At 46.1% G+C, this 27934-nt stretch overlaps 1 protein-coding gene across 1 annotated transcript in view; it reads right to left on the minus strand.

Moving 5' to 3' along the window:
* Positions 1-258: 258 nt before the first annotated feature.
* The window catches only part of NGFR (nerve growth factor receptor), a 139401-nt gene continuing 111725 nt past the window's right edge, over positions 259-27934 (minus strand). Inside the window, exons 4-6 of the mRNA XM_086923992.1 lie at positions 8664-8982; positions 8019-8176; positions 259-5199 (exon numbers count right to left, since the gene is read on the minus strand). Of these exons, the coding sequence (XP_086780118.1) occupies positions 4916-5199; positions 8019-8176; positions 8664-8982 (761 nt within the window). The 3' untranslated portion in view covers positions 259-4915. The remainder of the gene's footprint in view (positions 5200-8018; positions 8177-8663; positions 8983-27934) is intronic.

The raw sequence follows: 27934 nt of genomic DNA on the forward strand, positions 1-27934 counted from the left end.
TTTCACCCATGCATTCAGTTTCCCAGACTGTTTCAGATTTGCCTCTAAAACGTCGCCATCTTGTTGTATAGTGGTCTGCACAGGCTTCCTGGAAAGTGAGGGTAATACTTTATCCACACATACACACTGCAAAAAAGATCCAGCATCTCCACTCTCAAATGCAGAGACTTACGCTAAGCATTACGCATACGGTAACTACATCACCACCCATGACCAACATGCAATAAGTATACAAAGAAGACACAGTAATTCTTGTTCAGCTATATTACACGTAGATTTATTTCACTGTAAGAATTATTAATAAATTGGCATTTATCAGACACATAAACCTCATCATGGAGAGACAAGATCATAAGAGTTATTATCAGGAGCAACAACACCTTCCTGGCAAAAACAAACTAAATACATCGAAAGGCAACAAAATACCAAAGATTTCCACTTTGGCCTCATTTTTTGGTTCATCTAAGAATTTGTTCACCCAAAGGTAAGTGCCTTAAAGAGCTTTGCTACTACTCAATGCTTCTGTCAGCTTCTGTGGAGGAATGGCCGGTTGTGCAAGAGGGGCGGAATGGAGGTGCAGACCTGTAACTATAATATCTAGCTGGTTTCTGGGGCTCCAGACTGCCAGAGCCTCATTATGGGGTGAAAGACCTCTCAGGCTTCAAGTGCAGCCTCTCAATGTAGTGATGCCTCAACCCAAGAGGACCAATACCAACCGAGTTCTTCTGTAAACGTAAACTTAAAGCAAACACGATGAAGCAAAGGGGATTCGTGTGAAAGGATGCTGAAATGATACATTTCTCGGGGGAACTCGTGTGAGAGAGGGCACAGATCGCTTCCAAACATTAACAGGATCGTTGGGTAGCCATATTTCTGAAAATATGTAGAAACAATGCACTTTTGCCACGGTGTAAAAACTGATGCTAAAGGGCACAGTTTTCCTGTGAGACAGTAGTGACATTAGTGGCACACTCCTTCTATTTAAAGGATTGTACTAACACTATCGTTATATGACACTGTACAGAAAAACACTGACAACAATGTGTGTGCATGGGCTGATGATGGTGCTTTTTTAACAGCTGAGCTGTTATGTCAGTGCACAAAACATTGCTAAACCTATATAATCTCTGCACTTTAGTTCAATTACTGCTAGTAGGGATGGTTCTGTGTGACTTGTCTGTTGAATGTTAGAAGTACCAACGTTTTCAATATAGATCCTGCAGAGCTGGATACTGGGCGTAGATACATTTGCGTCCAGTGAATCCTTACAGGAATTGACTTAGGTAGTCATTGGTTGTCTTGAAAATCTGGCATGGCTCCAGAACTCCTGGACTTTCACTAGACTGGCAGCTCTTACTGTTGGATGACAAGTACTGATTGTCCCAGTTGTGAACGAAACGTGAGTTGGTAAGGCACTTGCAGACTGTGAGAACAACACTCACCAGACAGGTGTTCACTTTTCATAATGTTTTGGGTTGATGAGAATTTCAGGCCAGATGCCAGACATTGACAAATATCAGAACTGTTGGAAGCCCATAAGGCTACTATCACCCCCCACTTCTCAAATGATCTACAAATCTATCACGACAAACTGATGGCTAACGTGATGACAATTTTCTGTAATTACGCAACGACTGTGGGGGATACATCTTTGTCACGTGAGAGCTGACACTAGCAGTAATGTGACATGAACAATGTAAATGAGGATCAACCAGTCCAAGTGAGAGTACGTCATATGCATCACTAATCCTAGCTGCAGTCTAGCACAAGTGTGCAGGAAGTATTTTCGAGACAAACAACCTTCAATGGAATTTCGGCATAGGCTATTACATATGCCAATTCTGTGCTGGTGCACAAGAGTTTCCCCAAAACCCAACCAGGTCCTTGTGTCTTGGCGCACACCGTAACATTGATACTAGTCTGATTTCAGTGTGTGTGTTTGTGCACAAAATACAAGGGGGAACAACAAGACCATGTACAGGAGTTCCATGAATGTCTCGGATATCAAGCCGGTAAACACATGAGCGCGTTGAAAGTTGATGGGGTTGATTACAACATAGGATCTCTGCCCAAAATCGTACAGAAAGAAACAAAGTTCTGCTTTGTACTAGATCAGCTGACATACATCGCGTGTTAAAACCATTCATTTTATAAACCAATGCTTACGACTGCAGTTGTATTTTCTTATCTTTTGCTCTATTTCAGTACAGGAATTATCACTATATTCACAATCGCTCTATCTTAACTTTATTGTACATACTCATGACAGCTCCTCTCGCACTTACTGAACACTTGGTGTAGCTATATTCACTATCTCTCTCATTGAGGGTTACAGGCTACACCTTTTTTTTTCATCGCTCGGTGCAAAGCAACAGCACAAGCCTAACCTCATGCCGCATCTCCCACTGCTCTTCACTTACATCTTAGGGATAGAAAAGTGGGACCAGGAATATAGGAACAATAATCTTCTTGCCCCAGCATTTGACTGTCTCATAGCGCTAACTCTCAGCCGTACACAAGGAAGAAACTGATGCCCTATGAAGGGGCAACAGGAAACACATGTTTATACATTGGAAGAATGAGAAGGGGAAAGAAGTTAACTTTTCTGTTCAAAACGTGTAGAATTTTCATGAATTATCCAGAAACTGGTATTAGTGGGCACATGATCTCGGCAGTTAAAAAATAACTAAAAACATTTAAAATATTAAATTGTACACATTTCCATTAATAAAAGTGCTATAAAAATATCATTTTAAATGCTGACAACTTGGCAAAGTCGCCAGCGCCGTAACAACAAAACACAAATACAAACAAAAGAGCAAGAGTAACAGAAACCTGAGCATAAGGCCTAGTCTGACCGGGTAGGCACAAACATCACAGATTCTCTAGGCCTTTGCAGCGCAACTAACTTTGACTCACTGGGTCTAATTTACAGCCATTCTAGTTGTGAAAAGGGTGATCACTTGTCACCCGGTAAACACAGGCATAACTAGGACTTTGAATAGTACCAAGACCCAAAGTAACCAAAGTTTTCACCCTCTCTAAACTGAAGTGCAGAACGAGCTAATGGAACACATCTTGTGGTGACAATCAAGTGGCCGGCAATGATGCCCCTTTCCTGTGTGTCTCCACCAGCATGATGCCACAACCCTCACAGTGTACATGTACAGAATCAGATATGCCACTCCACCCTGCAAAATGTTGCTCTGTAGTTTCCAATGACTTCGAGAACCTACTGAAAAGACGAATGATTAAACACAAGTGCTAACCTCATGTGTAAGCATGTAGACGCGTTCCAGGGTATGCTCTTGGCATTAGCGTTAAGTGCTTCGTTGCATGCTCTCTTTGAGTAATCTTTTGCACAGTGAGTGTCAGTTTTCTATTCGAGCACAGTGTTCATGGTCAGCCTTCCTGAGTGGAAAGAGTTATGGCACAGTGAGGTCGATGGCCGGTTTTACCCCCTACCTCCTACTGACCTGCCCAGACTGGCTAAGGATCACTGCCTGAGGGGTAAAGAAGATTGTCTGTGTGAGTAGATCGGCCAGCCTGGTTTGCACCAGTCAGTGCGGATTATGAGGCATGTGAAAAATGTGAGATCATGCAAGTGTTGTGTACCCCTAGCAATGATTTGTGTATTTAATGAGTGCATGTACATGAACATGTTTGCCCTGTGCGCACTCAGATGCATGTTTCATTGTTTATTGAGGTAATCATCAGGGTGCTTGTGGGCGTGCATGCACACCTGTTCCCATGCTTTTGCGCAGGTGTTTCTTCCTGACATGCATATCATGATTGTATGTAACTTTTCTGTCCTTGCTCTTTACTTTGCTCTAACATGTATTCTACAATGTTTCACAGTCAAAATTGCAACGGATACACACATCTCCTCTGCAGTCAACCGCTGCCCCGCCCACACCTGCCTGCCACAATCGTTCAGTCTTTCCAAGTTTGAGATTCCTGTACACTGCCAGGCAGCACTCTCTCCCCCTAGATTCTGTCATTGTAACCCGTCCAATGGCATTCATCACCTCTAACAGCACGCAGACCATTCCATGGGTCGCACAAAGAACATGGACATGGTGATGAAGCCAGGGATAAGAAGAAAGGCAAGGAAGAAGGAAAGGAAAATGCCTGTAAATGTACTGAAGTCTGCATTTGTGTGGACCATGTTGTATACGTGTGTTTACGTGTGCACATTGTCTCTGTCTTATTCACCTGTGTGTGAATCAGTGCCACTAAGCGCCTTACTGCAGATAGTCTTTCTTGCCTCGCGTGCTTTCCTACCAGTGTGCTTGTGGAAGACGTGCTTGGCTGACATTTTACTACACATGGTGGACATGTGGTTTCAGACTTCTTTAGACCCTACTTGGGAGTTTGTGTTGTGCACACGTGCTATTGTCTCATCAATGTGCATCTAATTTTCTGTACGTGCTGTGAGGGCGTGAAGCTGCATGGTAGTTTGAGTTTGCATTGCCGTTGTGTGTGGATAAGAACAGGGCAGGGTTTAAGGAGCTATGTCTGTATGAATTGCCTTGTATTCGTGGGGTTGAAGGGGTGCAGAAATTTGGCCTGAAAGCGTGTGGGATGCAGGACGTTTTAGTTCCCGAAAATCTAAATGCTTCTCGGACATACTATCCAGTCCTCCCTTTCTCCCTGCTAGGTGAGTTTCCCTTCCCTCTAACTGCTTTGGGCACTTCAGTCCACGTTAGTACCAAGCCACAGAAGAGGGGGTGAGAAGCAAAAAACATAGGAAATGACAATACTGAAAAATAATGCCTCAGTGCATATGGAATTGTTCGTAAATATCAGGGTTCCCTTAAGGGACCGCTTTTTCCTTCACATCATCTGTCCTCGACACCTCTCCCAGAGTAAGATTCCATGGGCCTGGGCGCCAGGCCGGGCCGCCCCCGTGGCCTCACACAGGGGAGGTGGCTGTGGACTCGCTGTACAAACTCTCCACAATGTCCTCCCGCTCGATCTTGCGCAGGGCGGAGTAAAAGGCGTCCCTGGTGGCGGCGTCCGTGCTGAACAAGTGAGAAATGAAGGCGTGCACTGGGACCTCGTCCTGTGAGAAGGAGTCTATGAGCTCGTCCTTGTAGCCCAGCTCCTTCGCCAGGCTGCGCCAGGTGTCATCGGTGGAAACGCTCAGGAGCTTTTCCAGTTCCTCTTGTTTGTTGGATGACAGGATACTTTTTAATGCTGTGAAGGGAAAAGAGATGAGAGATTTCAACAACTGGGGCATCTTGGATATCAAAGAGAGGGTTGATGGGTCATAGTAACAACACCTTGACTTGGTGAACACCAGTAGCTCTACTTTGGTTATGATTTCTGAGTAGTAAAGGCATTTGTCCTAAAAAAGAACAGCCACTCATGCTTTTCCCACGAATTCATAAATGAGGCCTGTGAGATGAGGGCAGCTTAATAGAAATGGTGTCTATTTAATTAAAAAGGAGACCCAGGCACTTATACAACTTGTAGTCCGCCCAGATCTTAGTCTGGAGGGTGACGCTAAATATGAAAATGGGATCCAGTTGATAAACCAGCGTTTCTATTGGTTTATTGACTTATGGACACACTCTTCTCTATCCCTCCTAGAACCTCGTGCCAGAGTATTCAATCTGCTTGCCCTTTGAGGCACTTAGTCCAAACTTCTGGGATCCATTTTGCTAATCCTTAAAGATGGGCAAATTTGAATCTTCACCCGATAAGTAGGAAACCTCACTTTTAAGATGATGGGTGGAGTTTCACAGCTTTGTCGTAGATGAAGCTTACATTTCGCCATCTAATACCATTCCCTTCAGCCGGATAGCCTTCCCAAGATGGGTAGAACTTCAGGGTGCAGACCACTTGCTATCATCACTCAGGGCTGTCTTAGTTATGAATGGCAGCTGGAAAGCATAAAGTCTCTTTCCTGGGGTGTTAACGTGCCCTTTAATTACTTCTATCTTATTAAATTCAAAACTGTACACCGCTCTATCGTGTATACAATATTTTTTGATAAAACCAATCATATGCCTTTAATTCCCTTGGCTGTGAATACTGATGTGTTTTTGAGGGACTGAATCACATATTGCAAAAGAGCTGACATTTGGAGAGTTATTAGTTATTTAATAATAATTTCATGATGATCAGCAAGATTCTAACAGTGTGATCTCTGAATGACAAATAGCAGCTGACTCCACACTCACCAACTGTGAAACTGGAGCCCATTACAGCCTCCTAATGAAGAGGGTCAGCCAAAGCCCCACATCCAATCACCACACTCTAATGTCAGTTGCAGCATCTCGTGAACTCAGATCTATTTCTTGCAGACTTTCTCAAATCCCCTATCCGAGCCTGGTACTGCTGCAGAAGCCATGCTGGAACTTACTGTCCTACTCCTGATCAGCATTGGAAGAGGCTGGGGTGCACTCCTTTATACAGGTTCTTGGCAGTTGGAGGCACTTACATAGATGGCATTAACAGAATAAATAAGGCAGCGGTCTGGTACTGTTGGGGCCAGAACAGTGAATCAGTCAGAAAAAGTGCCTACCCACGCTCTCACGCGCCCCTAGGTCATCAGCATTTTAACAGTTTCACTTCATGCAAGAAATTGTGTAGGAATCTTCAGGGGATCCCCATTAGACATCCACCTTCAGTAAAGATATATACACAAGGTGATAATTTGCTATGCTTTCAAGACTGACACATTGATTGTGGGGTCTCTTACAGGAGTTCCTACCAAAAAGACTACTGAAGTTACATTATTATGGTATCGTTCAGCCAGGGACATTTAGTACATGGATTCTAAGTGCAAGTATTTTCGACTTAGGTCATCAACCCGGCTGTGGTGGCATACTTCATATGTGAAACAACTGTTGCTTTTCATCTTTTAAAACTAGTTTTAGATACTATTTTCATCCAATTACATTTGGGTTTTTATCCCTTTTCACACCTTCTCTTGTGTACCCAGTACTGCTACACCAGTTATCCCTTACAAAGTACTCTAAATAGATTTTTATTTTTGAATTAATACCAGTCTGGTGTCCATTAATTCCTTTTTTACCAGGTGCTTATATGCTACATATATATTTTCTCTTTCCACTTTTTTGAAGAGAAGCAAGCCGTCGACATACCTCTCCCTCGAATTTAGATGCTCTAACACAACCACAAAGATAAATAAAACGATAATCCCCCAATGTTATCATCATTTTATGTTCGCTGTCTTTCTGAGCCCCGCAATAAGTATAGGGTGGGCCGGGCATGTCAAGGAGGATTCGTGTGCACTTAAGTTTCTCCAACCAGACTGTGGAGAAAAGCCACAGGCTACAATTCACTGTCTGAGCAGCAAACTAAGCCACTCACACCAATCCTGGCGCTGCTCTCAGGCTATGAAAGCCGCTTCTGGATTGGGTGTGGAGTCTGTACCCTGAGGGCCCATCTGCTTGCGGCCCGATGAGAGGTGCAGCAAGGTGGCAGTCAGCTGGAGTGGAGCGACAGGTAAGTCTTATTCTTTTTACTTTTATATTATTCCTTCCACCCCTCCTCAACCCCCCGTGGCTGGCCTATCACTTTAGATAGGCAGTGGCTGCACGTTCCAAGTATTGGGTGGTTGTGATCAGTCTGGATAGAAATTTCCAAGGAGTATATCTGATGCGAGTGTGGGGTAAGGATAGTGTGGCTCAGTCAATCTTTAGGAATGTTCTGTCTATCACTTACCTAATACCACCCTGGGTGAAAGTCCCAAAGATGGATCCTCTACTCAGCGTTGAAAAATGTCCAGAAAGCCAATTGGGTATGGTAGTTCTATAAGAAAGTCTAGTAACCTGATCAATGTATTTGAAAGCTTTATGAGTCACAGGACTGTGGGTTTTTATAAGTCAAGTCTTATGGCTCAGGTAGGTCATTATGACCAGTTTGGAGGAAAGCCAGAAGCAGTGAATGGCTGTGAGCAGTATGGAGGAGAGTCCTAAAGATCAGACAGTACTGACACTTTCTATGCTATTTGATCCGACTCTAAATACATAAATGGCTTTTACCTTGCACTTGTAACTGCGTCTGTGACTGCTGGTCATGGAGGCTCTGGCTGTCCACTGAGATTCCGCTGTCACTGTGCAGCTTCTCCCCTTCGGGTGATGGGGTTTGGTTTACTGGCCGGTTATTTGCTGCTTGCTTGTTCTGTTTGCAGCTGTTCCACCTATTGGAGGGACCAAAACAATGCATGCAATATGATTATCAATTAGAACATTATTTTAAGAATTCTCAAGGCTATTTGTCATATTAAAGAGAACTCATTTATGGAAACATCAAACTATTCTCCAATTAAACCTACAGAGCATATAGGGCATAACCCAAGTAAATCAAAGCCCCTGGCTGATATTTTATTTACCTGAAAAAATCATACAAAGGTGTTTTTGTCCTGGACCTATTATCAGTATCGATAGTGACTTGTCTGTTACTGCCCGCGGGGCTCTCGGACTAGCTGCAATAGTTCTTTAGCTTTCCTGGTGATCTTCTACAGCAGTCTATACCACTCAGGTCCTAGTCACAAACTCATAACCTGACACATGGAAGCTATTCTTTAACTCTGGCAAATTGGGAACCTGCCTGTAACTCAGATTTTGTCCCAGTGTCCTCTACAGTGAGTCTATCCTTTTGTTGCAAATCCCGAATCTCATGCTCACCGTTTGAACACAATGAACGCCACCAGCCCGACAACAACAGCGGCCAAGATTGAGCAGTACACTGGTATAAGGTTGTGTGCCATGCTGCGGGTGGGCACGGGCTCGGAGCTGCCCATCGCAGGGGTGGTCATGCCTCCCGTGGTGCTGCTGTGCCGGTCCGGGTCAAAGGGCTTTAAGGTGAAGGGCATGAAGCGATCATCTGGATCCGTCATTTCATCGTCGGTGCCGTTAGGTCCTTCGGGGACATCCGAGCTGTCAGAATCAATGGCCGGCAGGGTCGGAGTCCGGGGCGTGAATCTTGGGTTAATAGTCGCTATGGCTAAAAAAAAAAGAAAGAGAGATTAGTTTTGTGCTGACTTTGCAGTCTTTCTCATCTGGGTCTATCATTGATTAGATAAAACAGATTCTAGGCAGTGGGACCACAGACTCGCATGCATTCATTCAATTCATGAACTCAGAACACATTTTTATCCTGGCCGTTGTGGGGTATCCACTTGGGTCTATCAGGACTGAGGGAAGACCCAAAATGCCTCTGTTTGTATATGTGTGACAACAGTAGGACTTTCAGTTAGAAAAGCAAAGAAAGCCTCAGTGGAAGTTCATTTCAAGTCTCCAAGGTCTATGTGTAGATCCAGCTGTGTCTGGGGCTGCTTGAGGAGTACTGCACTGAACGAGAGGGTGATTAAAGCCCTGAAGGCGTACTCTAGGAGATGGTCAGGAGTTTGGCGATACTATCACAAAACGTATCACTATTAATAAAGGTGAATTTTCTCTAAGAGGTGTTTCTTTGGTAAAGAACGTGTCGTTAGATGACAGTGAAAAACGAACAGTTTAATGACAATGCAATAATGAAAGCCTACCCCTTATGAAGACCGTGCTAAGCCCTTAAATGTATCCAGATGTTATTTGTCTGTGGTTTCGAAACAAAATTCTACGCAAATTTATTGGGATGGTTTTCTAAGTACTTCACAGATTCCAGCATCTAATGTGTTGAGGTTTTCAGGTCACAGTCAGTTAAAATGTACTAGAACAACTGCACCTGTTCACTGTAGTTTAGGTTGAACTCTTACATCTCAGTAATGTGCAAGATTAACACCGGCTTACATCACTTAAATGGGAAATTCAGCAGAAGTAGGAAAACTGGCGGTGAATGTTTGGAATGGTCCAATAATACCCGTCTGCTCTTGCAGTTAGTCGTTGAGGCTACCAGATTGACCACATCTTAGAGTCTACTTTTCTGTTGCCCATGGGTACTAGGTCTTTTCTGCTCAATATCTCGATATTGACAGATTCCATAGGAAATATCGCATAGCATAGCATTTCTCAAAATTGACAGATTCCATTTGAAATATCGCATAGTTTTGCATTTCTCTAAATTGACAGATTCCATTTGAAATATCGCATAGCTTAGCATGTCTCAAAATTGACAGATTCCATATGAAATATCGCATAACATAGCATTCCTCAAAACTGACAGATTCCATTTGAAATACAGTGAAGCATTTCTGCAGTTTGGAAGTGGAATGTTTTAGAGCAGAGCTACCACCTCACACAGACCATAGGATTTCTTGGGCCAGCCATGATAAATCTTGTAATGCTCCCTCTCTCTTTACCTCTTTAGCATTCTGCCACATTTCTCTTTTGTCTCATCCTGCACTAGCTCCCTAATGGCTGCTGCCTATCCCTACAGCACTTCCGACCACTGTGCTTCCGCCCACACGTAAACCATGCTAAATCAGCCCCGCCCTCTCCAGTAGCGGCAGGCAGGGAACGAGGGTGGGGAGGCGGAGGAAGAGGGGCTTGCGGGGGAATGGATAGATAATAATTTTTAAAAAACACTTACCTCTTTCGACAGCCATGTCGCCTCGCTTCTCCGGAGCCTGGGAGCCAGGAAGCACCCAGGCTACGCATAACCAATCATAACGCTGCAAGGCAGCGTTGTGATTGGTCTGTGTGCCGTGGATCGGTGCTCAGATGGTGACTGGGGGCCTGGCCATGTTCCCTACCAGGCTGAGTAGTGTAACCTGGTGGAGAACATGCTAAGTGTGCATGACTTTTTGGCCGGTCCCAGACGGTTAGCCTAGTAGTCATATGCACTTGGTGTGCACAAACCATTCCCCCTCTGTGCCACTAGGCCTGCCCGCCCTACCCCAGCCCCTATCCCATGACAAATATATTGATAATAACAAGGTTATTATCATTTTATTTTTCCTGCTCGAAGAGCAGTGGGGCGACGCTCCTCTGCCTTAGCAGAGGAGCATGCTGTTGGCCCTCCCTAGAGCCCTCCGTTCTCTGCAGAACCTTGCTTCAGTCGCCGGTCCCATCGCAGTGCCAATCCCACTAGGTTATTTAGGAAGCTTAGGAGAAGAGTATAGAAGAAGACAACGGAGAGTGGCTGCTGTGCTTTTTTAGGCTCATAGGTCAATTTATTGCTTGCTGGTTCACAAACAGCACAGTATCAGGACAGCGGCCCTATCTAACTTCCATGGATGAAAGTATGTGTGGGTTAGGCTATGAATGGAATTTTATTAACTGTTCGATTAATTAAAATCATTACAGTAAAAACAGAACCTAGTTAAAAGGATCATAATTAAGCTAGACAGTTCCTCCTTCCAACCCCCAGCACCTTCCCCTCCCATCCATTTCCTGGCTTTGTGGTCAGCTGTATGCCCTTAGGCCCATTGTGCAGTCCCCAGTATTAAAAAAGAGAAGGCGACCATATATGGCTCCCGGAGCACTTTGAGACAGTGCTTTTCGTGGGCTATCAGCTCACTGGCGTAGATACACATATCTTTGCTTTTGTGTTTGAACCGCTTATAGATTGAAATCAGACCTAATGCTAACCCCGCTCAAAAGGTGCCCAGCCCTGCTTTTGTCTATGCAGGCGAGGACTAGCGGCGATACAAGGCTGACAGGAAGGATTTCTGATCGGGGTTGTCATACATATTGATTAGTGAAAATTGAAATGAAGCATTTTAGAGTACTATCATTCCCTGTACATCCATTCCTGAAAATATTCTCTTAGCAGGTTGACAGGGCTTGCTTGTGTGAGCAACACCTGTTCTCTAGTTCACCCACACCCTGAGAGATCCGTCAAGTTTCACCTCGCACCATTGCAAATTTCCAAATTCAAGATTGTTACAGCCAGCAAGAGAGCCCTCCTTTCCAGTCAGAAAGTCTGGAAAAAGGAGTACTTTGCAGGTAGTTTTAGTGCTAGGAGGGAAGAAGGGAACATCTGTGCTCAAACATGCAGCTTCTGTAGCCAACAGGTGTTCACCTTATGCAGTATAGGAGCTGTCTGGGATGATGATTTTAGAAGATGCTAGAGTAGTAAAGTCTTCAGTTGTCAGGTATCAGGCCCAGTGGCCCCACCTAACCTTTGCAGTCACCCATCGCCTCATTCTCCCTCTGCCCTATTTATATTCACCAGGCAGCGCAGTTATGAACTCCCAAAGTACTCATCCATCTCCTTTTCCCGCACATTAACATCCATCATGATGTGTACGCACCACTCTAAACTTGGGACAATCATAAGCAGGCTGCATTATCCATGCTTGCCTTCCAAGCAGGCTGGGATCCTCTCTCTACAGAGCTGGCACCTCTCTATGCCGGACTCTCCGCTCAAAGGCGTGGATCTCCAGGCATGTCAAGATATAGAAGTCCGGCCGGATGACCATTGGATTTTGCAAACTCTTACTTAGACAGGAACCCAGTAGGTAAGGGAGCTCCAGGAGGGAGGGTCTAGGAAGAGGGGAGGGGTGTGAGTAAACAAACTGGATTTCAATGATACATTTATGTTTCCCTTTTTGGGGAGGGTAGTATCGTCAGTACCCACTTCCCTCAGCAGAGTAGAGACTAAGGAGTTCACGCCCCTCTATTACACAACAGATGCTCTTCTAAATCTATGTGAGTCTTCCAAGGGCTGGGTGCTGTCCTGCTTGTTCTCCAACGTAGCAAAGAGTAGAGGTGGGCAAGCCACAGAAATCTCATGCCAGATGATTGGCTCTGGTTCAGCTCAAAGTCCTTTTGGATCCTTATGTCCAAAATGAGCAGAGATTTCATGGGAGGCTACGTGGCTCAGTAGCTGCAGTTGCCGACCACATATTGGAACCCAGGTTCAAACCCCAAAGAATCAACCTGTGTTATTAAAAAATTGTAATGAGGTCTATCTGTTATGAAGTGCTGGTTTGTCAGTGGGCATGGTTTGTGCTATGTGAAACTGACAAAAACAAAATATAGATTCCTTCAGTTATTGATGCTCTAATCTCAACTTTCAAGAATTAAGGCTAAGCCATTAACTTTTGTTGTCATAAAGAAATATACCCATCTTGTGACTGAATTGCACAGCTTCACACCCGTAAATCTGGGATTTTCCGTTCTAGATTCCTAGTTTAAGCATACAGTGTGACCCTCTGCAAATCCTTTGCTGCCAAGTGCACCACCTTTCAACTGACCCTGGGTCTCGGAAGGGGCAAACTTGTGCTTTCGATATACATAAGCATATATATGTATGTATGTATATATATATATATATAGATATATATATTATATATATCTATATATATATATATATAATCGTGAGCAAGGGAGCGTGACTCCCGAAACGCGTTGATGAGATATGCTTAATAAATAAGCTTTTTGACAAAACCTGTTCGTGAGTGCCTGGATGCTTTCAGTTGCCGAAGCTGTGAAATCTGGATTCTTATTCTGAATATATATATATCTATATATATTTATATATTTGACACAATATTTGTGTGTGACAATATTTGTCTGCTCTATGTAATGTCACTGATCCTTGCTGTCAATGAAAATGGAGCTGTTTTTGCTCTGAAAAGGCACAAAGATGCTTGACTGTCTGTATTTTTTTTACTTGTTGTGTTTTTGATCTAATTAGAGCAGTGTCTCTGATGAGAAGATATGTGGCTCCAGCAGGTGTTTTGCCTGCCTGAAGCCCTGGGGGAGATGCAGCCTCAACCCGGATCAGTCTGGCCCCCTGCTGCACGAGTCCTTTTTGAAGTCAAACAGCAGGACAGGTTCTAGGATTGGTGGGGGATTGGTGGGACTCTGGGCAGTATAGGAACATGCGAGGCCCCTGGAAGAGGTGACATCAAAGGAAGTGACATCAATTGACCCTCAATTTTCTGGTATTGCTGAAGCTGTTTTGCAAAAAGCTACTCACCTAGCGTGGATATCACTAAAATGGCTAAACATATACGTAGTAACCTGATCAACAAAGTATGTATATTTAAAGCTCTATTAAGTGGAAATACGTTACATTAATTAACCTGGGTGAAAAAGCTGGGCCTAGGTCTCTTCAAAACTGAAATGATTACCAATTTAGTAACTGAATATTACATTTTCACTACTTGTTTCCAGATTAGTGCATGATTAAAATTCCAAGACAGATTTTCCCAGAGCAATATATCGGGACTTCAAGTGACTCCCCTGCCTTTCCTTTATGCCAGTGAAGTTCAAGATAATGCATTTGGTGTTCAGCAGGCATGGGTGAGCAACACAAAAGGATACATGCTAAATCGGGTACGTGACCTGCAAGAGATGCAGCAAACAACAGAAAATACAGATTGCAAAAGATAAGAAGAAGAAATGGCACGAATATCACACATATGGGCGCAATTAATATATTGGCAAGCAGGGGCACCAGAGGCTGGCCCACCCCAGGCACTAAGCATCTAAATACAGCAGTTACTCGCAAACTCAATTTTTAAGAGATGCATAGAGCTTAACTAACTTGAAGATATGCAGAAGCAGTGACTAAAAAGGAACAACAATGTGTGGCCAGGGGAAAAAACAGTCAAAGGTTACAGTGGGAGACAGTCACTAAAGAGACAAGTATTATATTAAAGCAAAAACGCAAGAGGAACTTTCTGCAGTAGACTATGTGCAGTTTACACCGATCTGGAAAGGAAATGCACCAGCATGGATTAGATAGGTTGGGGGATTTGCAAAATAAAGCTAAAGTAACCCCAGAGATTTACAATGTAGAACTTCTTTTGTATCATGTCCCAACTATCTGAACAAACACTTCATAAATTACACAGGTAATTTAGCCATATTTAGCCTCAGAAGTGATAACCAAAAAACACCTGTCCTCAGATAAAACCATAGGATCTTGGTTATAGACCTAATTGAATTTATGACCATTGCATCAATCGCAAGTCACTTCAGTCACGTCCCAGGCCACCTATCCAAACACTTTTGGTCATCCAACCTCCAGTGCAAGATCTGCCTTGCTGAACCTACTGTTTAGCTACTTACAGAGGCACAACGATAGGTAGATCACCCCATGTGCATTGATGTGTTGTGTAGAATGATTCTCACCTCACTCCTCAGCCACCTCCCCCTGGAGCGTGCTTTCTTCTGTACACTCCCCTTCCTCCTCACCTCTAAGAGGAGGCCAGTTCTAACTGTGCTCCTGACAAGCAGAAATGTTCCTAGGCCCTGATTCACTCACTTAGGTGTGGGATTATTTGCTGTGGGAAAAGGTACACATCAACCTGTGCTTGCCCGAGCCATCCCATTGTCATTCTGCACATGACAATGAGCCAGTGGACTTTGTGAGTTCTGTCAGACTGATTCTGTGCACACCAACCCTAAGACTGCAGAAGCCATTTGGGTTTTGTGCACCAGTGGCCAAGCCACTAGCCAAGTTTATTCACAGTAATAAAAAAAAAGAAATCCACTAGCTGGCCTCGTCCACATCTTTCGGTCAACTGTGGATTCTCCACCTTTCCTACGAGAGCCGAACCCTTACCCTGAGCCTCGCAGCGCTTACGTCTTGCACGCTTGACTTCTCTCTGTTATGACTTTGCAGGACACTGTATGCACACACAGACATCAGAAAACGTGTGTTGGGTATTAGGAGATTGTTAGTCACACAACACATTTTTTGGTGTCTGATTCCATAGCCAGCTTCTCTAAATCAGTCCATTTTGAAAGACAGCTATGGTGACTGGATACGTTGCTTATCAGGAAAGATTGCTATGAGTTCCAATACCGTTATTATATTTTGGAGTAAGTGTTGACTGCTCGCTATTGCCACCTTTAGAGAGACAAGTTTGTTAACCAAAGGAAATTAATTAGTTTGTTCTAAAAAAGCAATTGTAAACAACCGTATCCACCAAAGATGCTGCCAATTCATCGCCTATTTTCACTGACTCAAAGTAAGGGTCTCACAATATACTTCTACCTTTTCCCTATTACATAAAAATTACTGTGGGAGCTTTGAGAAAAAAAGCCGCCAAGAGACGTCAGAAGATGTTGAGACGTTTTGAAAGTTTTTTGAGCAAAGGTTTTTTGAGCAAAGGAACAACCACCGTTTTTTTTTGCTATTTTGAGCTTGGTAGGGACTGATGACGTGACAAACAACATTTTCCAAAGGGAAGGCAACAGCTATGATATCTAGCACTCCAGTCAAGGCATGAGCAGGAAAGGATCCCACTGGGGGCCAGATTTAGTAGTAAAGTCAAAGGAAGCAATACAGTACACAGAGAACTGGATGAAATTCAGCAAACACATTGAGGATGGTTCAAGATCACAACTCTTGGTGAAATATGACAAATGCATCTCAAAACAAAGACAATTAAAAAAAATATTACATGGAAAATAAAGCGATAGGGAATTACAAACTTGGGCAGAAGGCTCACCTACACACACTAGTTCAAAAGCATTTGTACCTCTTTTCCAACCACATTTTTGCTGATTCTAACCACTTACATCCACCTCTCCCCCCCATGCTTTACTTTTCAGCTCATCTTTTCCACAGCCTCTTAACTACTCTTGCTGGATCAGTCCCTATTATATACACCCCATTCCTACTTTAGCTTCTCTTCACCTCTCATTTCTCCCAAGCATATTACCTCTCTTGACTCTGCCACTCTTACATCCATTGTTCCCCTCAATGCTCTACTCTTTACCTCTTATCTTTCCAACTAGCTTCTCACCTTCTCTTGCTGTCCCCACCCCTCTTGCATCCAAATTTCCCTTGTATATCCTACTCTTCATCTCTCAATTTTCCACCCAGCCTTTTATCTTCTCTGCCAGTTCTGACATCCTAAATCCACCTGTCCCTTATCCTTCTCCCCTTTTATCTTCCCTTGCTTGTTCTTCCTGTTATATAGACCCATTCCCTCTTTCCTCTCTTCCCTTGCTGATTCTGCCCCTCTTACTGTAAAGTGACAAGCAGAAAAGATATATGTAACCCCTTCGCAGCACGCATCGGCCAACGGCAGTCGCGAGCACTACCTCGGTAGTGCTGCGCAAGTCTGTTGGGCGACGCGCCTGGCCCACTCATTTAAACCGCCACAGCACTGCGGAATTCGCCCCGCATTTAAGCAGTTAAGGCTAGATTTTTATTTTTTGCATTCTCTATGTAATTTTATAAAAGTTAGATTATTTCTAAATGTTTCTACTCATTCGGAGCTACTGCACCGTATTTAAAATAGTACTAACTTGTATTAATCTCGTCCGTGCTCAAAACAAGCTCAGCTCATCATGAGTCACGGTGTCGCTGTGCTCATGAAGCGATGAGCTCGTCATGACACGTGCGGCGCTCACACGCGGGGCTAATTCCCCGCTGTGCTGAGCATTCTATTAAAATGGGCGTGGTCATGACGAGCTCAGCTCGTAATGAGCACAGCGCCACCGTGCTGCGTGACCAGCTGAGCTCGTCACGAGCACAGCGGTGCCGCATGCAGCCCCCCTCTCCCCAGCACAGTGGGGGAATTAGCCCCGCGGGGAAGGGGTTAAACTAATTCAAATATTTTTTTGCAACAAATAGTCCTCGTCTATGAATGCTGCAATTGTGTTGAGGGTTGTGTGCTACCAGGCTTGTGGGCTGACTGACGCGTGACAGATGTTCACACCCCTGAAATACAAAAATGTGTTTAGTGGTAGCGGCACTAGCAACCCACCTGTTTCGTTTTAATAATTTCTATTTGTTGCTGTAGCAGATAATGTTTTACTTTGATAATCACATCCCAGGGCCCCCATGCTTGCTGCTAACCACCCACTTGCATACTGTGTCCAATGCTTTAGAGGCCGTGCAATATAGATATCTGGACGTCACACCCAAGTGGTGAATGCATGCATCTAGGTGTCTGCCTGTTGTGTAGTATAGGTGTGTGCATGCTGTGCACTGTATGTGTGTACATCTCATGTTCAGTATGTGTATGCATGTTGTGCAATATAGGTGGGTGCCTGTCGTGCAGTATAGGTGTGTGCATGTTGTGCACTGTAGGTGTGTGCATGTCATGTAAGGTAGGTGTGTGCATGTTGTGCAATATAGGTGTGTGCATGTCATGCATTGTAGGTATGTGAATGTTGTGCACTGTAGGTATGTGCATGTTATGAATGGTAGATGATTGCTTGTCATGTATGGTTGGTGTCTGCATGTTGTGCACTATGAGTGTGCATGTTTTGCACTGTAGGTATGTGCATGTCATGATGTGTTCCCGTCGTGCGCTGTAGATATGTACATTTCATCCTACATAGGTATGTGCAGCTTGCGCACTATAAGTGTGTATGTGTCATCTACTGTAGGTATGTGCACATCGTGAGGTGGAGTGCAAATCGTGGACTATTGATATGTGCATGTCATGAACAAGTGGAGTCTGGCTGTTGATCTATAGTAAAATTTTTATTGGCAGATATCTGACTAATCAGAATCCCCAATAGGTAGAATGAATGCTATGAGCATCGTGGTAACGTGAACTCACACCTGGCTCGTGATGACCGTCTGGGGCAAGCAGGCATGCTTTGGTGGGACCTAAAAGCACGCACATGTTTGCTGTGCTAACGCTTGCTCGAGCCACAGCACACCCCACGCAAAGCAATTTAGGTAGTGCAAGCAGAAAGTTTTACACAGTGGCAGCAAATGGTTTGTATCTCTTGTTGGTGCTCTGTGAAAGAATGTCTATGGGTACATATGACTGGGTGGGTAACCTGGTACTTTTGAAGGTCATAATCTACTATTTACTGTGCTTTTAAAGTTGATACAATTGAATGTGTAATGGAAATGTGCTGTAAAATTCACCCCCTAGTAGTGGTCGGCCTCTGCGCTTGCTCGCTATGCTCCGGACGGGGGCTGGTCTGCAAAAATTAGCCAGGGCTGCTTTCAGTTCCCAGTCCGGCTCTGCTGCTCAGGTAAAGTACATAAATATTCTGTCGTCAGTGTGCTATTCCTGCAGAGCTGTTGCCGCAGTGGCTTTAGCCCAAACCCCATACCCTTTCGCCCTTTGACGGCCGCATAGCGCCTACATTCTATGCTGCACTGCTGAACCCCTACGGCTGCACTCTGGATCTGGGACACCTCTCCGCACTGGAAGCCGAAATAGATGCTCGTGGCCTCGGCACGAACAGAGCAGCAGTAATTAGCGCTCTCGGTCTCTGGGCGCCGCCTTAACACGCATGCATCTCGGCTGCTGCCGCCCTCTCAGACGGAGTTCGGTCGCCTCAGAGGAGTTAAGGGTAATCGTGACTTTGCTTCTCTTTTGCACCCTCCGTCCACCCCACGCAAAGTCCTAGTTAATCGTGGCCGGGTAAGAATGCCAGCAATGTGGTAAAGCCGCTCATCCTTTCACCCGGGGACTGTTTACCAACGGGTGAGGCGGCCCGAGAACAAGTGCATTAGGAACTCGACACCTGAGCACGTGCGCCCTGACATGGCCACGCCCACTACAGCGCAGAGCTCAGGAAGGCATGAAAGTCTCACTCTCTTGTCCTCTCGGACGCCTCACTCACACGCCACCCCGCGTCGAGCATGCAGGTGTGGGGCAGCCTCCTGGTTGGCTGGGACACTCGCCTTATCTACGTAACCGGACTCTAGAGACAGGCCTTTAGCAAACTCAGTGCAAGATAGAATCCCTCCGGCAAACTCAGCCGTCCATCCTTCCGAGGTCGGTACAATGGGTATCATTTTAATTGATTAAATAAACAGTTGTTATTTACAGTGCTGGGGCACCGTAGAAGCGCGGAATGAAGTGCTTTGTTAAACTAGTATTGAGAGAATCACCAGTTTTGAATAGAGTACCAGTCCTGGATTTCACAGGTGCAGATGTTCCTTTCCGTTCCAGGTGAGTGTTCTACTGCATGGCATATCCATTGGGAGCATTCACACATGGGCGACAGTGCGGGTTCAACAGAATCCCTAGGAAAATAGCCCCTGCAGTCTAGTGTCCCAGTGACGTCAGTGACACCTTCAGCCAATCCTGTACGTTCATCCAGGCGACTGAAGCTTCCATTTTCCCTCGGTGAGCCTGTGCTTGAAAGTACAAGGATCCAGCTATGTTGGATAAAAATTAGGGCTGTGTGGAGGAGTGTCACATGGATAGGGGTTCCCATTTCTGGTGTCTTCCTTCAAACACCCGAGAGTGCAAAAGACGTTTCATGGCGTACGGTACTGATAGGATGGAAGCGCACACAACACTTCTGGCGGGAAACAGATGTAGGCTATAAGTCGATTAGTTAAGTTTAACCTACAAAACCCATCATATATATCCTGAACTGCTAATTAAAACTAAGTAGTTTGTGAATAGACAGTTGTATACAGTGGCTGTACAGAGGTAAGCTTTAAAAAGTAAGAACACTGAGGCTTACTTTGAAGAGTTCTCAGAACAAAACATCATCGACAACTTTTCTAGGGACTATTTGCGCAAGAAAGCTTTGCTCAGGGCTTTTTTGAGCAAAAGGTCGAAACTATATATGTCAGCAACAACTTGTAGCCCTGATGTAGATACTTGCAACAACTCTACCCATTTTACTTGGTGGGTGTACTTGTAACCTTTACCAACGGTTGAGCCTGAACTGTAGTTACCTTCATTCATGACGAGATACAGAAGGCGGCAGTCTCCGTCTGAGTATTGTAGTAACTTTGGTTTCATACTGTCCTGCCACCATATTGCTGCCTCAGCACTGTAAATAAGAAAGTGTTACTGTTACCCGGACAGTTTAACAGACCTCCATACACCAACCTCGGGTTGAAAGACGGAGATGGCCTTGCCGGGGTTTGAACTTGTGACCTGCAGGTGAGCACCGCACATGTCAAAGGTCAAACCCCAGAGGCTCAGGGTAGTGTAGGGCTGTCATTTGCAGGACAGTGGATGCCACAGGATACACGCGAGAGCCCCAGGCCTGGGTTTCGGGCAGGAGACACAGCTAGGCGTAAAGAGTTCAGCAGACTGATGCATCCTTTTGAGAGATCTTGCAACCTGAAAGGCATGGGTTGATATCCAGGTGGGTTTAGTCAGCCTTTCAGCCTTTCGGAGTCGCTATAACTCATACCTTCGAGCTTGTTGTCTGTGCCTAAGGAGGGCCAACGTGCTGAGGGTTATATGCAGCGAAAGATTGCTTCTGGTTTGACCTGTAGACATCATATAGGAGCACAGGTCCGTGTGCTGCACATTGAACTTTGGGTTTTAGAACCCAGCAAGTTAGGCCTCCTCTTGTTAAAGATTAGACTGCAAACGTCAACATTATCGGCGCCATCTTGCCCCTTTTCGAGCCCATTCGTGCGCGTAAGCGGCAGCCATTTTGAGCACCATGGCCTCCCTGCCCCTCGCTGATAGCCAGCGCGTCTCTCTCTCTCCTAACCTCGCAAACATCCCCCCCGCACGTTGACAACCCCCGCTCTCTCATGCCTTGGGTCATAAACCCCTCTTCAGCGCAGCTCCGCCACAGAACCCCATCCTGTTCCCAGCGCGACACCTCCCTTCATTCCTTTCATGGTCTCAGATCCTTTTGATGCAAACCCCCTTTTCCTGTGTCCCCGTTTGTCTTCCTTATTCCCAGGCCACCACCTGGCCCTGCGGATACTGTTTATTACCCCGTACAGTAGGAAGCTTCCCCTCCCTATCAAAAGACCTTCGAGCCGATCAAAGCCCCCACCCTATGAGATCCGATCAACCCCATGCATTCCGTGAATCGGCGGAATGCCCTGCTGTGCGACAACCATCGCCTGTTGTGACCGGGATGGGGAATCCAACTGTAAATGTATGTGGGAACGGGTCTGAAGGGGAGATTCCGAGGATGTTCTTTCAAGCATCAAAGTGATTGCGAGAATGTGTTATGTGCAATAAAGGTCATAAACCCTAGTATAAGAGGCCAGGCCTCAGAGATGTGGTTAGAGCACCTCGTGACGATACTTGCTGTCTGACTTGATGTGTTCTCCTCCGGAGAGAATAAAATCCTCGTTTCCTGCCTTCCAGTCTCCAGCGCCTGCTTCTTCATTGATTAACATTGGTGGGTCATAGAGGCGATACCGCCGGGCAACATAAAAGGGTCTTTGGTTACTGGTTGTCTTTGAAACCCTTTTTAACAATTGGCGTCCCAAACGTGGGGCCCATCAGCGACTCGTGGATCCAGTGGGAGAGGTCCTGACGACAGAGTGAACGACTGCAACGATCGGAAGGTACCCTGTCCGATAGACCCTCGTCTGACAGCCGATCATCCGAACTTCACTGGTTCCGAACAGACCTCTCTCGAGTGATCTGCGGTCCTGACTGGGAACCATCAGGAGTGCCACGAGAAGTACGAAGAGAAGAGGACGATCGGGCGCTGGATTCGGAAGACAAGAAACTGTCCATGCGGTCCGGGTAAGGTCGTGTAAACACGACGAAATTGCGAAAGTGATTGATAATTGAAAGTGATTGATAATTGATAAGAAAATACTAGTATTACTTTTTGTTAATTTATTTGGAGATTCACTGTCTGCAAACGGAGAAACAACAGGCTCTCCCTTTATAAACAGTGAAGGATAGGTACGCACCCGTCGGACCTATCTTTCTCCCCCGCTGAACAATTGCCCCTCCCCCATTGATTAACTGTTATAGATTGTTTTCTGGAGATTCTCTGTCTGCAAACAGGGAAGATTAGGTCCCCTCTTTGCAGATAGTGAAAGGGTAGGTGACGCGGACCTTTGCGAGCCTACTTATTCTCCCCATTGACCATATTGATTTTTTATTTTTGACCTAACATTGATTGCTCAAGATTGGTTCATGAGGTATTCACTACCTGCAAACAACGTAGAATAGAAATATTCTGTCTAGTCTTTGCAAGCAGTGATAAGATAGGTAGTGCTGACTATTATCCCATTGTGATCAGTCATGCCTGTCTTCTCTCCCCTGGTTAGTAGCCTGTTTAGCCCGGACCGCTTATTAGAGATGAACCATCCGGCTCCACTGGAAGGCACCCCTAATAAGGACATGTTCATGAAGCATGGATTAATCGCTATAGCCTATAGCCAGCTGTGGCATAAATATACGAAAAAGGATCGAGAAAGTCAGTGGCCACTGATAGGATCCTTTGAAGACGATAGAATAAACGCACTAGAAACAGCCCTTGGTAAAAACAAGACGACGCCCACTATGCTTGACAGCTTCGGCATGTGGCGAAAAGAAGCCGAACAACGCAAAAAGAGAACTGAGAGTAGGTTGGGAAAAGAGCTGCGGAAAGCAGCCCACCTAGCGGCCCAGAAACTAGAGAAAGAGATAAAAGAAAGAGAGGATACCAAACAGAAGCTAGAAATGGAAACGTCAAGCCAGTGTCTGGTTAGAACACCCTCCACGCTCTACCCTGAATTACACTCGAAACAGCGAACCAACGATGATCTGCTGCTAGGTCCTCCGATCATCCACATGCCCCCTCCATATGCCCCTTCCCAACCCTTAGCCCAGCACCCACTACCCCCAGGTACAAGCGAGAGTAGCACCACGGCTTCAGCCCCCACGGCCTCTGTGCCGGCTGAACTCCTTGTATTAGATGCTACGGAAACGACAGCGCTGGGCGACCCAGAAGCCCGAAGGGTTGGTCCTGCAAGAACATATAGACTAAGCAAACATGAACGAGCAGGGGTCGACAAGATAGCAAAGATACTGGTAGAGAAGAGGGAAGATGAAGAGTCCGTCACGGATGTGTTTAATTCTTATACAGGGAGTCACAGACGACACTTTACTGTACAACTGTGTTACCACGTCTTAAACGCATACGAGGACCGATATCAAGAAAAAGGTCCCCAGAGCCTAACGACTCTGTTCCGGAAGGTCGATATCGGGGATGAGAGTGAGAGTGATGTGACGGACCTCCTTACGCGTACGCTTGAGGTTTTCCGCCACCTCACTGAACAAAAGCCGAAAATCGAATCCACAACATCCGTAGCAACCGAACCACAAACTGAACGATCTAACACCATGATGCCGATACGAGAGGCTGCCCCTTACTGGGTTCCTCCACGAGGTGAAGGGACTCACGATGACGCAAACAACAAAGATGCAAAGGGAAGGGTAGTGTACAATTGGGTCTACCAACCATGGGACCGGCAAGAGATTCTGACCTTCCGGAAATCTCTGCCTGACCTACGTAAAAACCCCACTGCCTTCTATACTGAGTTGGGTACGGCCCTAGGATCGACGATTATGACTCTAGCTGACATCGACTTGTTTTTCGGGTTATGTCTACCAGCTGATGTGTGGAAGCAAATCCGGAAAGTCGACCACTCTGAGCTGTTTGGACATAACTGGTCACAACTCGATGGCATAGACAGACAACGAGAACCCGGACAAAAGCCTTTGAAAGCCATTTTAGACCTCCCGGATAAAATCGTACAGAAATTAAAAACCCTGATCCCAGAAAAGAAAGTGGACTGGTCGATAGTAACGGCTTGTCGCCAGAAACCTCAGGAGGATGTATCGGAATACTTCTCCCGGTTTGAAACGGTGTTCTCCGATTACAGCGGCCAGGACCTGACCACTGCAACCGGACACCATCTGTTTGTCCAGAATTACGTTAAGGGTTTATCACCGGAAGTCTCGCAGAAACTGCAGGCCAGCGAAAGTAGTTGGGCAGCCTCCAAACCTACGGCTATCCTCCAGATGGCCCAATATTATGAACATCAGAAAAACGAAAACGATAGAACAACAGAGAGAAAGAAGAAAGACTTAAAGGAGAGGGTGATGATGGCTCAACTGCAAGGGGTGACTCTGGGACGAGACCAATACCGGGGAAACCATCAGATGAACGTCCCTAAAACTGCACCTCCCAAAGACCGTACTTCGACTCCCCACATTGGACGTACAGACATTAGAGAGGACCAGTGTGCCTTCTGTAAAGGATCGGGCCACTGGAAATCCCAGTGCCCAGTTCTTTTGGAACTCATCAGAAATCGAGATCCTAGGGATACAGCTAGTGGACCAAGAAATAGGGGACCACAGCGAGGGCCCCCAAACGATGCAACTAATGACAGATCAGGTAGGCCTAACACATTTGACCGACCCCGGCAGAACCAATGCCAGCAATCTGACTACGATGATGTTCATGACTTTGCATAGGACTGCCTAGGGCAAGGGAGGGATCCAGTCGAGCTCCATGTTGACCAGCAAGGCCCTTATGTCACTGCTAAGGTCTTGGGTACAAAGTCACCATTCCTGGTAGACACTGGCGCAACACGTAGTGCATTATCTAAACGACTGATTCCAAGGGCACCCTTGTCTGGCTCACTAATAACATCGACAGGTTTCGATGGAACGCCCTCCACTAACCCTTTGTCCGCCCCGATCCTCTTTGACTTAGAAAACAACACCACTGACACCACGTTTTTGCTTTCCTCCAATAGCCCTGACGCAATTATGGGACTCGACTTATTGAAACACTTCCGAGCAACGATTAGATGTTCCCAAGATGGAGTCCGAGTTTTCCTTTACGACAATCCTGTGCTGCTTAGACATTGCCCCCCCAGACACATGTTTTCCATCACCGACGCTGACACTTCCCGGCTTGACACTCTGCCTCCGTATCTGTGGGCCAAAACGGATTCGGATGTAGGGCGCATGATGATTGACCCAGTGCACATTACTGTACGACCAGATGCAACACTCCCAAAACTTCCACAATATCGGATATCGCCCGAGGGCGAGAAGGCATTGGTAGAAATCATCCAATCACTGATAGACGCAGGAGTGGTGGAGGAAGTAGTTAGCAACGTTTGCAACAGCCCAATCTTGCCCATCATTAAGAAACAGGGAGAAGGAGATGAGAAAGCATACCGCTTCATCATTGACCTTCGAGAGATCAACAAAGTGGTGGTACCCCAGTACCCTGTGGTCTCGGACATTACCACCATCCTGACTTTGATTCCCTCCACTGCCACCACCTTCACTGTCATTGACCTCAAGAACGCATTCTTTTCCATCCCCATCCACCCAGACAGCCGATATCTCTTCGGTTTCACCCTAAAAGCCCGCTCATATAGGTTCTGCCGAGCACCCCAGGGCTACACAGAAAGCCCTAGCATCTACAGCCAGGCCCTCAAGAGACAACTGGATCAAGTCCAGTTACCTGATGGAGTGGTGTTAGTACAATATGTCGATGACATCCTTTTGGCGGCCGACACCACTCCACTAGCTGTCACAGCCACCATTCAACTCCTGCATTTCCTTGCAGAAAATGGCCACAAGGTCTCTAAGAAGAAGTTGCAATTTTGCCAACCCCAGGTCACTTACCTAGGCCACCTTTTGTCCAAAAACGGAAGGAAATTGACTCCTGACCGGATCCAAACCATTCTCGACACCCCCGTCCCCAAGACCCAGAAACAGGTCCGCTCTCTACTAGGCCTCACCTCCTTCTGCCGACAGTGGTTACCCAACTTTAGCCTTGTAGTAAAACCACTGCTTTCACTGCTAGCTAAGGACATCCCTCTCCCACTCCCTTGGACCCCTGAGTGTCAGGTTTCTTTCATGCAACTACGAGATGCCCTTTGCTCGGCCCCTGTGTTGGGTACCCCCGATTACACAAAGCCCTTCTCCCTTTACACTCACGAAAGGGAGGGGTGTGCTTTATCTGTCCTGACCCAGTCCATCGGCTCAAAGCAACGACCATGCGCTTACTTCTCAGCCACCCTTGACCCTGTAGCCAGAGCCCTGCCTGCTTGCCTTCGAGCCGTAGCTGCTGCTGCGATCTCTATCCGACAGAGTGAGGGGATCGTGCTCTCGAATTCCCTCACAGTACTGGTACCCCATGCAGTTGACACCCTCCTAAACCAAACCAAAACGCAACACCTGACAAGTGCACGACTGACTGGATACGAACTGACTCTGCTCGCACCCCACATCACTCTGAAGAGATGCACCACACTGAACCCAGCAACCCTGCTGCCCTTACCAGAAAACGATCCCAATGTGCACCCTGTACACGACTGTGTGACCCTCACAGACGAACAGACCAGAAGTAGGGTTGACCTCAGAGACACGGCCTTTCCCAACCCCGACGGAGAGCTGTGGGTGGACGGTTCTTGCATCAAACTCCCCGATGGCACCACTTCAGCTGCCTATGCAGTCACCACGGCTCGAACTGTAGTCGAGACAGCCCGCATAACACAACGATCTGCCCAGGCAGCGGAACTGATTGCCCTGACACGAGCCTGTATTCTAGCAGCAGGAACCACAGCAAACATTTACACCAACAGCCAGTATGCCTTTGGGGTGGTTCACCATTTTGGGCTCCTTTGGAGGGAGAGGGGATTCTTGACCTCACACGGCACCCCCATTTTGCACGGGGATCTAGTCTCCGCCTTGATCGAAGCTGTCCTTCTCCCCAAAAAGCTTGCAGTCATCAAATGCCAGGCACACAAAAGGGTGACAGACATTATTGGACAGGGAAATGCACTAGCCGACATCACTGCCCGAACGACAGCTGAAAATAGGACGACAACACGCATGTACACGACCAGGTCACAAGCAGAAAAATGGTCTGACGCTAGGGACACTATTAGAGACATTCAAATGGCTAGCACACAACACGAACTGACTGAATGGACACGGGTGGGATTGAAAGATGACGAAGGCTGCTGGCGGACAAAAGACACAAACAAATGGTTGCTACCTGACTCGTATCTGATCCCCATACTGACTATGGCACACTCCCCTGCCCACATAGGATCAGCCCCCATGATTGAGCTTGTCTCCAGAGTTTGGCACAATGATAAGATCACAGAGTCCGCCAAGCGCCTGGTCCAACAATGCTTGATATGCCTGCAACACAATCCCGGGAAAGGAACTGTAGTACCCCAGGGAGGGTTTGGGGTCCCGAATCACCCGTTTGAAGTCCTGCAGATGGACTACATCCAACTAGACAGATGTCAAGGCCTGAAATATGTACTTGTGGTGGTATGCGCATTTAGCAAATGGGTGGAAGCATACCCAACCCGTGACAACACTGCTATGGCCACAGCAAAAGTACTGTTAAAGGAGTTTTTCCCCCGTTAC

The sequence above is a fragment of the Lissotriton vulgaris genome, chromosome 5 (genome assembly GCF_964263255.1).
Source record: "Lissotriton vulgaris chromosome 5, aLisVul1.2, whole genome shotgun sequence".
Lineage (NCBI taxonomy): Eukaryota > Metazoa > Chordata > Amphibia > Caudata > Salamandridae > Lissotriton > Lissotriton vulgaris.